The sequence below is a fragment of the Pundamilia nyererei genome, unplaced genomic scaffold, assembly GCF_000239375.1.
Source record: "Pundamilia nyererei isolate P.nyererei 1_Seehausen unplaced genomic scaffold, PunNye1.0 scaffold00110, whole genome shotgun sequence".
Lineage (NCBI taxonomy): Eukaryota > Metazoa > Chordata > Actinopteri > Cichliformes > Cichlidae > Pundamilia > Pundamilia nyererei.
The window spans coordinates 1,431,696-1,447,495 of NW_005187511.1; the positions used below are offsets into that span (position 1 = coordinate 1,431,696).

At 45.7% G+C, this 15,800-nt stretch overlaps 1 protein-coding gene across 2 annotated transcripts in view; it reads right to left on the reverse strand.

Moving 5' to 3' along the window:
* The window catches only part of celsr2 (cadherin, EGF LAG seven-pass G-type receptor 2), a 68,426-nt gene extending 52,626 nt beyond the window's left edge, over positions 1 to 15,800 (reverse strand). For both annotated transcript variants that reach the window (XM_005741427.1, XM_005741426.2), the window contains exon 1: positions 11,967 to 15,800. In XM_005741427.1, coding sequence (XP_005741484.1) covers positions 11,967 to 15,507 — 3,541 coding nt within the window. In that variant the 5' untranslated portion in view covers positions 15,508 to 15,800. The remainder of the gene's footprint in view (positions 1 to 11,966) is intronic.

A 15,800-nucleotide genomic window follows, 5' to 3' on the forward strand; every position in this document is an offset into this window, starting at 1 on the left:
AGCTTTATCACAACAGGACTAATCAAAATCCTGATAATACTGAATAGTCCAGCCTAGAAGTACTTAATGCATGAGTAATACATCATCAGCATCTATTACTCACTCTGAGATAGGATGCTTCTATTCTTAGAGATATTGTGCAGATTAAAGACAGCGGTCCTACATATGAGTGTAATATGCACATTGAAGGCCATAAAATGGCTCCAAGATTCCTCACAGTGTTACCAGACACCCAGGTAATGCCAGAGTAAGCATCTGGTTAGACACCATGTTTCTGAGGTTTTTAGGGTCAGTTACAATGACAAGTTTTATCTGAATATCAACTTTCAGTCTAATGAAACTCAGTGAAAGCAGCTCCACTCCAAGAGTTCTTCACTAAGTATTAGTATAATATTAACAAGCTTACTGTAGTGTGAAACTACTGTCAGAAGTATTACATTTATGTATGATTAACCAACACTTTACAGTTGTGTCCACACAAGGTCACAGAAAGGCAAGACGTTCATACCGCACAGTCAATCAAACAAACCACAGAGACCGCAGGCTCTGTCGGGCCAACAATAACAGGGACACACACTCATTTAATTTAAATTAAATACTCTTCCCCTGGAGCTGCCTTTAATCACACAGACTAATTACTTGAACTCTGCATGTGTGTTTGGGACCCTGATTCATTCACAATTAACTTGTTCTTCTTGTAGCGGCTCACTCGCGTCGCTACTTTGAGACACATTTATGGCCTGTTTGTCAGTCTGTGGCTAAACTTTACAGGTGCTGCGACCTGTCGGTATGAAAACAAGTTTGAGGTTACAGAAGACGACTTGTGTTGTGCTGAATTTTGACTTAACAACTTACATTCAAATTGAAGCAATTTTCATGGAAGGTAATTAATAAAAATTAAACCACACAAACTCCTTTTAACAATTTTATGGAGGTTTTTGTTTTTCTTCTTTTTGATCATTGTTTCCTTGGGAAACAACTTAATTTGAACACACAGGAAGAGACTAAAGCCCAGCACGACAACAGGCTTAATACCCACCTTCATACCAGTGAGCAAGCTGAGCTTCTATCAACTTCTTCCAATTAAAAAGAAACGCTCAAATCAGTCTTGGACAGACACTGGTAAGTACTCGTGTGGGCTGAGTTGAAATTGAGTGAACAAAAAGTCTGTCGTGGTGGTGACGGAGCACTGCGGCCCAGTTCCCTGGCAGACTTTAAAATTGCCTAATATCTATTAGATCAAGCTTATCCAGTTCCTCCTTAATTAAAGCTAAGAGGACTCAGTTTGGTGTTCATTTAATTCAGAAGCAGGAGTCTCGGGTTCTTTTGATCAAAATGGGGCGCAATAAAATGTGGCCTGTTTGAATTAAGCAGGGCTGAAAGGTGAAGCACACTCAGCTGCGGTCTGAATGGAGACTGTTGGCTGGTTAGTAGGTGGAAGTGAGGCATTGCACGGAGGGGTAGCTTTTTCATCCCATTACCCCTAACCCCTCCTCACTCCCCTCCTTTACTGATCCCCTTTAGACAAGCAAAGGCTGAGGCTGACATCCCACCACCCCCACCACTACCAGTACCACAACCCCTCTGCATAAAATGCTCTAACAAATCCTGCAAGGCTTCCACCCACCAGCAGCAGCTCACATCATCATCCACTCATCAGAAATTGAGAAAAGCTTCTCAGGAAAGACCAAAGGCTCAGTCACACCACAGGGAGGTTGCACAGAGCCACAGCTAAGATTTTTTAACACCGAGTCCAACACTCCACAGGTTCCCCCACAAAGACCCACCAGCTTAAAAACTTAAAACTGACAATCGACAAGACTTGGAGAATTTTCAGAAGACTTTTTTTTTTCTAAATTGTACCCTATCAATCGCTTCAAAGGTGTCTTAACACTCAGCAATAATCCCTAAATCTCTGAATTGTATTTTTTATTCAAACATATATAAAATCTGATGTTAGAGCTTCAGAATAAAGAACTTTGCATTTTATGGAAATTATACAGATGATGCATAATGTGTCAATTCCTGCTCTTTAGACACGTTGTTTGGCCTTTTATATTTACTTTAGACTAAACAATACTTTTTGCTTCTTCCTGTTTTCTGTCTATATTTCATCTGCTTTTGTCAAATGAAATCTAAACGCATATTTTTGATTTTACTGCCAAACACACTTCTATGAGAAGGTTTAACATATTTGAGTGGATCCATTTATATGCACAATGTGGAAAAACATACTGGGCCACCTATATATTACGCTGCCAGGAGCTGCTTGGCCTCGGACACCCATGCCGTGAAGCTCCCAGCGCACAGTCTTTGTGCTGATGTTAGTGCCAGAGGAGGTCTGGAGCTCTGCAGTTACTGTGTCAACAGAGCATTGGTGACTCAGAGACCCTGCTCTTTAACTGCAATTCGTTTTTGTTTCTAAATGCTTCCACTTTGCAATGACACAACTTACAGCTGATCGTAGTGTAGTGAGCTCTTTAAAACAACTGATCAATATAATTCTGTCTGAAACATAAGGTGGATTGTTCCTTACAAGCCTAAACTGTGGAACAGCTTACCGTGCTCTTTTCACACCTTTGACTCTTTGACATCCTTTAAAAGCAGCTTAAACTCATCTGTTGAGAAATGCATTCTGGGTAGTGTTTGTGTGTCCGCTTTACTTTGGCGTGGGCTGGTTTTTAGCTATTTACCTCTGTTAAGGACTCTTTGAGTGCTCTTTGTTTCAAAATAAACTTTATTTACTTACTAATAATTTGTCTGCTTGTCTGAACAGGTGACATGATAAGCTGTGATCATTTCATTGCAGTGCAGCGTAATGTTCTGTTTGGAAACCTTAGGCCCTGACATTCATGTGGAGGTTACTTTGACACGTACCAACCAGCTAATTATTACTGCAGACAAAACACAGCCCCTCAGGGCAGCAGCAGCAGCAACCTCCACACTGCCAGATCTCAATCTGATCAATCAATCAATCCTTAATTATTCCAGACTCATACTCCATAGAAGCAAAACAAGTCACATAACACAAAAAGAAGAGAAAAACAAATTAAAAAAATACACCTAAATCACTTTCCCATGAGCAGACAACCACGCCAGTGTCTCCACAATGAACACTGACTGCATGTGGTGCCAAACCTTATATCCGTTAAGCCCACAGTGATCTTGTTCTCAAAATTGTTAAGCCTGCAAATATATACAGTAGATTTCTTAATAGAGCTTCAAATGTACTGACTCCTAACATTTCACTTGCACTGAGAAATCTTGGTGTCTTTAATATTAACCTCATGGCGTCGAGCATCATCGAGCAGCGGCACAAGCCCAATTCTCTAAACTCCCACCAAGCAACTGTAGCCATGCCCCAGCGACAAAAAGCAGGTGGTTTTAATGTTGTGGGATGATTTGTGTGCATTGAGCGACACTATCCGCTGTCATCATACATTTATATTGCTGTCTTCGAAGTCAACACAGCTGAGGAAGTAACAGCCTGGAGAGAAAAGCAAGGAGAGCTTCTCTAATCAAGAGAAACATATTTGAACAACTGCAGCTCAAAGCCTTACAGACGGTGACAGGCGACAAGAGCAAATGTGCGCTTGGTTTTTGTATAGCCCTTCCAACCTCAAGTGCATTGTTGGGAAAAACAACACAACTGAACACAAACAGCTCGTGCTTTAACAGAAAGCCCACTTGCAGCTCTCGCACCCAGGAGGGAACGGCCGGCACGCTGAAAACTCCTACGCAGCAGATTTACTGCGATCTGTATCTGAGCAGTGTTAGAGCCATTACGTCAAGCAGCAAAAAATACAGCAAGCATCATAACTACCCGTGAGCAAGTTTATTTATGTGATTTGACACAGTTTCATTAAGAAAATACAAGTTAAATAAATTTTGTTTTTATTGTTTTCTGCAGAGCAGTTAGGTTTAAATAGAAAGAGACCAGAGATCAGCTGTAATGATAACCACACCACAACAACACATTTCCTCCACCGCCCGTGAAGTCAATAATGAAAACTGCTTGTGTAGCTCAATGTCAACCCAAGGATTTCAATCCTGGGGAGTCGGAGTAAATCCCTCTCTTGATTTCTCCATTCCACAGGAAAGCTGACTTGGCTGGAGAGAGGCCATCAGTACTCATTTGTGGACCCTGCCAGAGCATCCCCTGATGACACTTTTCTGCTGTTTCTGAAAACCTGCAACAAGAGGGCAGCCCACAGATTTCCTTTCCTCTACAGCGAAGCGGCTTCAGAGTCACAGAAAAGAATTCGAGCTCCTCGAATCGGAACATTTACATATCAAAGAAAAACCAATGTCAGCGCAACAGTAAAGAGACATTAGCATGCAGAGACGTGACCAAGCAGGAGGCCGCTACTCAAACATACCAAACAGCGAATGATGTTGGATCCTGAGCATCCAACAGCAAAGTAACAACTGTCATCCAACTGAGATGCTTTGAAGCAGGAGTCAGCAAAACAGAGCCGATTTCTGTCTTTGATAGCTCTGCTTTAAAAGAAAAAAGAAAAAAAAAAAAACTTTGCACACTGTGACAGGGGAGATATTTTTAGAAGACGATGTGGAAAACATTCAGTCCAGATCAGGAAATGTGCTAAAAGTAAAAAAGAAAAAAAAAAAGCATCTAAGTGAACTCTAAAAATAGTTATTCATTCATTCAAATGCCACCAGACTGTGAAAGTGTAAACACACCATTTCAGCTAACTCACGATGACACCATCTGTGTAGTTAGCTCCCCACCCTTCAGTCTGTCTTAACATAATTCAGTCAGCAATGAAACCTCTTAAAATTCTGCACTCCAGGGTTCACCACCTCTACCAGTCGCACTTCGTACCCTCGTGTCTAACGGTCCTGTGTTGACAGGTTGAACTGCAGAGCTGAAGCATATGAAACCAGGTCACTGTGAAATCTCGGCCTGGTTCAGTACTAAATGAGTGCAATGTAGCGTAAAGGCAACAGGCTGTTGAATAAACATAATCTGTCACGTTCACAGTGTGAGAAACGTCTTTTCTCGTAGTGATTTCTGGACTCGGGTGGAGCTCTGGTGTTATCGTCACTGCACAGGAGACAAGAAAGTGCTCTGTGTGTTGTTGTTGTCAATGCTGTTGTTGGAGAGCTGTGCCTCCCAGCCCTGATGCACCCCCACAGCATAGAGAGATAAACTTTCAAAGTTTTTCACACAGTTTAACTGTCGCTTATGTTGTTTCTGGACAAATTTGCATTTCATCCACCAGCTGTAGATTTAGACAGTTTACCATTTCAAATTCACCTTTTTCAACCCTTTAACTATTACTTGTATCCATTTGAACAGCTACATTTATCCATCCATTTTCTTCTACTTATCCAATTCATGCTCGCAGTGGGCTTTTACTCCATCTGTCATATGACTGGAGGCATGGTATGCCCTGAACTGGTCACTACCATATGCATTCGCTATAGTCCGACCGATATAAGGTGTTTGAGACGGATAAGGATATTTGGTGAGCCAACATATCGGATCCTTTTTCACATTTTTTATGTTGAGTTAGTTGTGCGCTCCACTATCGTTCCTGTAGCAAGTACGTTTGATAAGGACTCACTGTACTTGAGATTTATGTGTTGTTGTTTTTGTTTGTTTGTTTGTTTGTTTGTTTTCTTGGTGATTCACCAAAAGCTTTCTGCAACAGACTGAACTGCAAACCGTGTAATACATGAAGGAACAGCAGGTCTGGTGAGACTCTCCCGTAGCGGACAGGACTGGTGCAAACAAGTGGACACAAAGGCACAAGGAGGTTAGAGGGGTGGGGGCGGTGGGGGCAGCAGCAGACAGAGCCCACTCCGATTGTCTGCTGGGATCTCGAGGACAATACAGGACAATGCTACGATATATGCAAGCACCGCAAGGCCTCGCCCCAGCGATGCGCCGGCCTTAATCCCAAACATGATTTCCCCTCCAAACACATAGATGATGTCATTCACCCGCCCCTCCACCCCATCTCACCCGCACCTTCAGTCTGCACTACCTCACCACCTCTGGACCTTCAGCGCAACCAAGCGTGCAGCAGCGAGGCCCACGGGAGGATGTTTTGCTGCCAAGAAACATGCGGGCGGCAAGAAATTGGAGACCCTCTGAGTGCATCTGTGTCACAAATCAAAGAGCTTAAAGAGGACACTATCAAATGTCCATGTGCTTAAAACTCTCTGGTGCTTTCAAAGCAGAGTGCCTCTGAAGTCTCACATGCACTTTAGCGTTCAAAAACACAGCGGATGGAAACTTTATATCTGCAGTCAGGTGTCGGCCGACTCTCTTCGTGTCCTGTTAAAATGAAAGCAGCCGGCAGGACAGGTCAGTGTGTCCCGCAGCATTACAGGTCCACAGAGAGCCTTACATGCTTCACTGGAAAAACGGAGATGCGGACAGTTGCTCTTTAGAACTTTATGGGTCTCCCCTCCCCCCCCATCTTTGCTCCACAAAAGAGGCCTTACCCCCTCATCCCCACCCACAAGGAATTTCTCAGGCATTGCTGGGTTCTCCATGACAACTGTGTGCTTAACAAAGCATTTCTCTTAGGCATTCTTCCTTTCACAGGGGAGAGAGAGAAGGGGAGGAGGGGGGACAACAGTCAAAGGAGGGAGGGAGAGGAAGGGGAGGACGGGGATAAAGAGGGAGGGTGGAGGAGCTCGAAATGATGGGAGGGAACAGTGGAGGTTGCAGGGGTGAGAGCCATAGACCCGGGCAGATAGGAGAAAAATGGGAAATGGTGACAGGCAAACAAAAAGAGGGAAAGAGAAACAGGATCAAGGTGATAGGTGATGTTAAAGGGATAAAAAAAAGAAAAGAAACAGTGCTACAAACATTCCACGCAAGCCTGCGAGTGTGACTAACGCCATCCAGGGAGGGAGGCAGGAAGAATGGAAGGAGTTAGCCGTTACAGATGACTCGAGCTTCGTAAGCAGTGACTTTGATTCCTGCGAATCGAGGGCAAGAGGAAAACCGAAATGTATCAAACATAAAGAGCACAGGCTCTACTAATTATATGAGAGTGTGGAGAAAAGTAATCAGGGCGGTCCAGCTGTTGAGGCCCACACACACACACACACACAGAAATATACCAGATATGTGCAGCTTGATGGGCTAGTGTAACAGAAGACAATCCCCTCGAGAAAGTCCAACCGCAGACAGCTTAAAGGTTTAATAGATCCTAATGAAATTACACACACTGTGAATGAGTTGGCTGTTATATACATGGCACTTGGTGCAGCAGAGTCCCCACCATTAAAATTCCTGCCATGTAGTTTTATCTGACAAAAATAAAAAAGCCAACATGGAATTCAAGCGTCTGGATATCTTATGTGCCAAATTATCTTTTGAGAGAAAAAAAGGCAAAATCTTGACTCATTTGAGCATATTTGTCGCCTTCCCCAGTTGGTCGAGCTTAATGCCAGCGGCTTTGGCTCGAACACACATTTGACAGAGTAGCAGCTTAACCTTGCAGCATCCGCAGCCACTTCAGACTCACACTTGAAAGTTAAAAGGGTGTTCCCTCCATACAGTGACCAGACAGAGACAATACCCGCTGTCCACCATGTAACTTGAGCGCCTGCACAACCCGCAGTGCGATGTGAGCTGAATCGCTCTGCCGTCTTTAGTGGTGGAGGCGTGTTTGTCTGTTAAATTTTAGCACTCACGCTTTCAAAGTGGGGGCACGGTGTTGGCTCGGAGTCAGAATATGATTAAAAGGGACAAAGTGTCCTGGTGTCACACTGGGGATGAGGTGGGTACTATGTTCTAGCAGTTCGCGGAGTATAAAGCTAAACCGTGCCAGTCACTTTAGAGTGCAACAAATATGCAGGCAAATGAGCGGACCTCACATTTAGCAGTGTGAGATAATGATTAGCTACACTTTCTATATGAAAATTAACAGGGCTTTACGGATGAAAGAAAAGCAGAGAAACAATCTCTGCAATCAAATGCAAACACCTATTTATGCAGGCTCACGCTTGCCTGGGAACAGTAGATGAGGCCCCGGGTATGTCAACACTAGTCTGACAGATCTAAGGATACAGATGCAGAATGCCTAATCCCATGGATGAAAACCTGTGTCTCATGCTGCAGTGTGATGGGAATCTCTTCATAACACTTAAGCGACATGATATAAAACATGCAAGAAAAAAAAAGTCTCCATTTTGTCAAATGCTGAGTTGCAAAACAACAGTTTCCTCAAAGCTGAAATCAAAAGACATAATCCCGATTCTGTGTTTATGAGTCTATTTTCACCCACTCAGTATGAGACAGGCTCAAATACCTGCACACCACTGCTGTAAATCTGGTTCCTTCACTGGCTAACATAATTAAACTGTTATGATTACTAATTTATGCAAGTGCACACAGCCAGTAAGATCCCCAGGCTACGTGATTGTCAGATGTATTGTGAAGAACCTGCTTATTGGCTCTGAGTGATTGTAGTGCCAATTTGAATAGCAATGAGGGACTACTGTTGCTGCTGGATAACATGTATTTCCTCACTAATTATCATAAAGAAATCCACGGGCATATCAAACCCACCTGAAGAAATCTTAGCAAATCTTAGCAAGATAAAGTTTGATCACCTCTATGAAAGCAGATATTAGCCCGTCCCGGGTAATCATTTCTGAGGCAAGCTTTCCAAGTCAACACTTTCTCCTTCTGTTTACTGTGCATGACCTCTTTGTACAGATACTGTTTCATTTTGGCCACATCACTTTAAATGTGGTTTAGTTTCAACATTTAGCTTTATAAACACTACATCCTTCCATCCTCTTCCGCTTATCCAGCTCAGAGTCGCGGGCGGGTTGGAGCCTATCCCAGCCGCCATAAGGACAGGTCGCCAGTCTGATGCAGGGGTAACACAGAGAGACAGAAAACCATTCACAATCACACCTATGGACAATTTAGAGTCATCAATTAACCTAACCCCACTAAGTGCATGTCTTTGGACTGTGGGAGGAAGTGGGGTACCCGGTGAAAACCCACGCAAACACAGGGAGAACATGCAAACTCCACACAGAAAGGCAGGTGGTGGATTTGCTGCCTGGGCCTGCTTGCTGTGGGGAAACAGTGCTAACCACTGCTTCAGAAGGCCAATGTCGTCTGATAGTGATTTATTACATATACATATATATACTGTACTGGCATGTATGTTGTCTGATATGAAAACATCTTTTTACAAAAACAGTAAGAAAATAAAGTTTAGGTCATTTCTAAACTGTGTATATCACATCACAGAATGGTGGTGAGGAGTCATTGCTAAATGGTAAATGTACTAGTACACTACTTACACAGCACTTTTCTACTTCTACTACAATTCTCACATTCACACAGACTCTATCCCATAAAGCAGGCGCTAAACACACACTCACACTCTGATCGGGAGTAATTTGGAGTTCAGTGTCTTAATCAAGGACACTTGGCCGTGCTGACTGGACGAGCCTGGGATCAAAGCCCTGACCATCCCGCTGGCAGATGACCCGGTCTGAGCAACAGCCACTGCCCTTCTCATTGCAATACATTTCTAACCAAATTGTTAAACACTGCACATTTTTTCATTTAATAGTTGGGCTCTTCGAAACTCATTCAGTGAATAATTAACCTGCAAAGCACAACCGGGGATCGTTTAATGTTCTTTGAATCACACTGCTCAGTTTATATTTTTAAGAACTAGACCAAAAGCTGTATGTGCAGTTTGCAGCACTTTGTATATTTCATGTGGTTTTCCTAAATGCTTAACTGTGCAACAAGGAGGTCTTTTCAAACTTTTTGTCGTGCTGAACTACAGTACAAGTTAGGAATTTTAGTCAGTATGGCAATATCAAAATCGACAAAATCCAACGATCACTTCAGCAGTTATTTATGACATTTAAGTCACAGACTGTTTTATATCTGAGATCACTCAACAACAATCCGAGTGGAAGTGATGTGAATAATATTTTGAAAAGATAAGCGACACTCAGTGCAAAGGGTTATTTTACCAAACCTAACTTCGGGGGGATGGTGTGGATTATTTAAAGGTTACCTTCTCAAAGATGGTGCATATGAAACACTTTAAACTTAAAGCAAAGTGTTGCCACATTTAAACTATCACATCTATTTCGGTGTGAAGAGCGGTGCCCAGAGGTGATGTTACTCACAGTCCAACAACGTACAAAAGAGCCCATCAAAAATCGTCCATCATAAGGGGCCTCTTAAACAGTAGCATAAAGAGAAAGATAATGGGAAGACCTGGGAGGTCCCTGGAGGGGAAAGCCTTTGAAAATTGGGGTCAGCAGGATCTATAGAAGGAGCTCATATTTCTGCCCCATCTCCTCCTCCAGCAGCTCCTGTCAAATGACTTTTCTGCTGGTTTACAGTACCACTGTATTTTCCAACTTGTATTCACTGTACATACACACAAAAAACTCCTTCACCTCCCCTCTGTCCTCCAGCCTTCCTCTATATCCTTCTGTCTCCTGCAGGGGTGCTGACACATAAACCCCAGCAGGTGCTGGACGCACTGGGGGGACCACGGCCTCTAATTGGTCTTTGGTGGAGTCACAGCTGTTACCCCCAACCACAGCCTGGTATGAGCTCAAGCGCCTGCCCCTTAATCGACGGCTTACCATTGTTCTCCAGAGAGTCGAAGCTCAGCTCAAATCTATCAAAACGACTACCCGCGCTAACCAGTCCGTGCAACACCCGTCAGCCAGCGAACGCACACTTCTGCTGCCATCAAAGAAGACCAACACAAAGGTTTCTGCCAGCCTTAATCTGCTCTTTTCCTGTTAAATTGCTATTTTCATCTTTAACCTTCATGTCCAATCTCTTAATACTGTTCCCAGCTCCTTTCCCCCTCTCTTAGCTTGTGCCAAGGTCAAAGAGAAGGCAGATTTACAGCAGATCACACTGCGTCAAATAAGCTCCAACAGAGGGTAAAAACAACACCGTCACCACCCCTCCTTCCCATCGCCCCTCTCCACCCACACACAACCACACACTTTCTTTGGGTGCAATTTAGGTTCAGTTTCATTAAAGGAGCAAATAAAACTCTGTAATTTGTGCTGACACGCAAAATGAACAGTGCAGGGGAGACAGACAGTTCAAGACATGCAGAGTAAGAAAAAGAGAACAACTGAAGAATGTCTGGAGCTCATTTGAGACCTGCGTGACATTTCCTTTCCCAATTCATGAACAGAAAAATCAGCAAATTTCGTCGATGTGAACTTTATGTGATGCAAAAGCATCATCAAACCAGGATGATCAGTTTTCACCATCCTGGCTGCTATTGAATGTAAGCATTTTTTGTCAAATTAGAACAAAAGAACAGGGCTTGACACACACATCAACTCTTCATTCAAACAAAAAAAAAACCCCACACTAACAAACAAAATAAAGCTGCAGATATGAACCATTATTGAATTATGCCTTTCATTGTATGACGGAGTGGGCATGACGGGCAATTATGGGACATGATCAGTCTGCCACTGGAGACTCTACTCACTCAGACAAACAGCTATTTATATCTTGACAATAGACTGAGCTAAACCAGGATTGTGTATATAACCAGGGGACTAAAATACATGTGTCAGAAGTCCCCCATTAAATCAGCCAAATTAAACAATTAATAAGAAAGGAAATGCTTTAGTGCACTTTTATGACCCTGAGTGATTTTTCCTGTAAAGTGGAGTGAATTACAAATATGCTTCAATGAATATTAATCCTCCTTCATGAATATTTCTATTACAGGAGAATCACGCTGGAATACTCAAGCCAAGAGAGACACACTTAAGCCGTCATCACTTCCATTACCCAGTGAAATGGAGAGAAAATGTAAATGAAGAGACACTACGCGTTAATAGAATCAGTAAGAATACACCCCTGTAAGCCTGCACTCCCATTACTGCGCTTTTTTTCATTCACTGGGTGGAGTGGAGGTGGATTACAGAGTGTTATCTAACAATCTCACCTGACACTGAGATCCTCATGGAGGCCTCCAGGGGCCGGTTGTTATCCAGGGCCTGGCTCAGCTGGATCTCTCCCGTGCTTTGGTTCAGTAGGACCAGCTTCAGCTCGTTTCCCACGTCAAAGCTGTAGTGCAGCTGATCGGAGACGTCTGGGTCGTACGCGGGGATGCGCCCGATCACTCCAGTGGGAAAACTGCTCGATTTGTCGGTCACATAGTTGTTAAAGATGATCTGGAAGTTTTTGAGGACTGGCGTGTTGTCGTTCTTGTCCACAAGTTTGATGTGGACTGTGGCTCGGCTCACGAGAGGCGCAGAGGTGGCCTGGACCACAATGACGTACTCAGACCTCAACTCATAGTCCAGGTCTATTAAAGCAGTCAGCTCTCCAGAGAAGATATCCAGCTGAAACACCTCTGGGATGTTTCCCTCCACTATCTGATACATAATCTGTGCATTGCTGCCTTCATCTGGATCTGTGGCTGAGATATGTGCAACCACGAGGCCTATGGGGCTGTTTTCCTCCACCATAATGTCAAACTCGTCTTTCTCAAACACAGGAGGGTTGTCATTCACATCTAGGATTGTTACTTGAATGTTTACTGGTGTTTTCAGGGCAGGGATACCTTTATCTACTGCAAATGCCTGCAGGGTGTAAATGGGCACATTTTCTCTGTCAAGCCTGCGCAGAGTGCGAACAATGCCGGAGGTGGATTCAATTATAAAGTCTCCATCGCCATCCTCCCCACCCTGGAAGGTGTAGAAAACTCTGCCATTGAGGCCAGAGTCTCTGTCTGTGGCAGAAACCTGGACCACGCTGGTGAACACAGGCACGTCTTCCATAATCGCACCAACGTAGTGATCTCTGAGGAAACGGGGAGAGTTGTCGTTCACATCGTTCACAAGTATCTCCAGGTAGGTGGTGTCAGATTTCTGTGGGATGCCGTTATCCCGCGCAGTGATGGCCAGCGTATAGGAAACCTGGTCCTCGTAGTCCAGTTCCATCTGCGTGGTGACAGCTCCCGTGTCGGGGTCGATGTCAAACTGAGGGATGCTGTCATCCATGAAGTAGGTGATGCGCGCGTTCTCGCCCGTGTCCTCATCTGTGGCACTGATGACGACCACGGTGGTGCCCACGGGCTTGTCCTCATTAATGCTGACGGTGTAATGTGAGCTCTGAAACACGGGCCGGTGTGTGTTGGCGTCAGTGACGTTAACAAACACCTTGGCGGTGTCAAAGCGGGTGCCGTCGCTCGCCGTGACAGTGAGGACGTACTGGCGTTCCAGTTTGTAGTCCAGAGGCAAAGCCAGCGTAATGAGCCCACCCCCGCTCTGGCTCGTGATGGAGAATCTGTTGCGGGTGTTTCCACTCGCGATCTGATACGTCACCACGCTGTTGATGTCCTGGTCCACAGCTGACACGGTCACCACGCTGGTCCCCACGGCCGCGTCTTCATTTAGTCTCATGTAATACGCCTTCTGCGTGAACTCTGGGTTGTTGTCGTTGACGTCCAGGATCGTCATGCTGATGCTGGCTGAAGATGACATGACGGGGTAGCCGTGATCACGTGCCTCCACTCCGAAGTTGTAAAAGTCCACGCTCTCCCTGTCCAGCTCGGCTGCGACTACAATCCACCCCGTGCTGTTATTGATGGAGAAAGGGAAGTTTGGTGTGGTTTCAGTGAGCCGATACTCCAGCCTGGAGTTTTCTCCAGAGTCTGCATCGACAGCCTGGATGTGGATGATGGAGTAACCCAGCGGCACATTTTCCAGCACGGTGGCCTGGAATGGCGTGCTGACAAAAATGGGGGCGTTGTCGTTAACATCCAGCACCTGCACCGTAACCAGGCCGCTGATGTTGGACAGCGGTGGGCGTCCCCCATCCTGAGCTCTGATTCTCAGCGTGTATTCTTTGTTCGCCTCATAATCCAGGTGGCTCACCAGGTCCATTTTACCTGTCTGGGCATCGATATAAAACTGCCCGCGGGTGTTTCCGCTCATGATGCTGAAGTGAACGACAGCGTTGCTCCCTCTGTCCTGATCTGTTGCGGTGACCTGCAGGATCTCTGTGTTAGGGGTCATGTCCTCGGGCACCTGGACCACGTAGCGCTTTTCACTGAACTGAGGAGCGTTATCGTTATCATCTTCTACCACAATGTGAACAGTAGCTGTGGCGCTGCGGGGCCCGGGGTCACGACCTTGGTCATTCGCCTCAACTAACAGCATATAGGCTTCCACCTCTTCTCTGTCCACCAGCCCCTTGGTGCGAATTACGCCAGACCTGGAATCAATCTCAAACACATCATTGGACCCATTATTGTTGAGGATGTTATATAGGATGTTCCCATTAATGGGGGCATCTCCGTCTGTCGCCCTCACTGTTAACACCTCATAGCCTATTTCTAGGTTCTCCCTGATACTTTCCTTATAGTCCTGTTGCTCAAACACAGGGCTGTGATCGTTAGTGTCACTGACTGTGATAGTGAGTGTGGCCATGGCTGTGCGCCGGGGTGTGCCGTGGTCCACTGCGGTCACACGAAACACATGGGTGTCTTTTGTTTCCCGGTCCAGCACTTCTACTGTAGACACAGCACCGCTGGACGGGTCCACAGCAAAAAGATGGTTCGAGCGGCTGTCAAAGAGAGCTTCAATAAAATACTCCAGCCTGCCTGCCTCGCCTTCATCCACATCCACTGCTTTCAAAACAACAACAGGAGTCCCGGCGGGCTTATTCTCTGCCACAGACACTTGATACATTGGTGGTTGAAACTGGGGGCTGCTGTTGATGCTTCTTCTACTCCTGCTTAAAATCCCTGAATCAGACTGAGCTGCCCTTTGTAACAGCTTCTCTATGTGACCCTGCCTAAAGGGGCCCTCTCCCACACGCCAGTGGATGGAGATGGGACTGACTTGAACATTCAGCCCACTACCTATGAGTACATCACAGAGGACGTCCAGCTCCAGGAGAGTGTCCTGCCTCCAGCACAGCTTCTCAGACACAAACAAGTTCCCTTCGTTGAAATAAAACTCACGGCTGTTGGTGACTTTGCAGCGGATCGGAGGGCCAGGCAGTAGACCTCCCACTGGGAATAGAGCAGAATCTGCTCGGTGGCACTCTAAGCTGTGATGGCTGTGGGTACTGAACAAAGTGAGGACCTCCATGTCCCACTGAGGTTTTCTTTTACGCGTGTTTGAACAGTTCCTACCGTGTACATGCACCTGGTACTGGCTGGTGAGGAGGTGCCTGTAGCCGGAGTCCGCGCAGTCCTCCACGGTGTACAAGGTGAAGGGGTTTGAGCGCAGCGAGGGGCACTTTATGGAGCCCGAAACAAACACGATGCCCGCTACCGCGTCAGTCTCCAGGAACCCCACAGTGAATTTTGGAGCCAGCACCTGATCCAGAGTGCACCGCGCGCCCCGCTCCGCGCCGGCCACCACCGCGCTCGCTCCGGCATCCTCACCGATGTGTACAACGTAACAGCGGATCAGTGGGACCAGTTTACAACAGCAGAGTAACAGCAACAAATCCCATTTAACGAAGTGCATCGCTCCTCAGTTTGTGCGCCCGTGTGGCGAATTCTGCGGCCCCTAATTTCTTTAAACTTTCCACCGGTAAGTTTCCCTTTGTTGAAGAAGAGCCATGCTCTCAGCGGGCGCACTCCTCTCCGCTCACTCCGGCTGACGTTTTTAAGAGGTTAACCCGCAGTAACCTTGGCCGGAGCTGCACTCACATCCACACAAACGCACACACACACACTCACACACGCCGGCTACAGCAGCAGCAGCAGCAAAACCTCCGCTCCGTCCGCGCAACTCAGCTTCAATGAGAAAAATGGCTT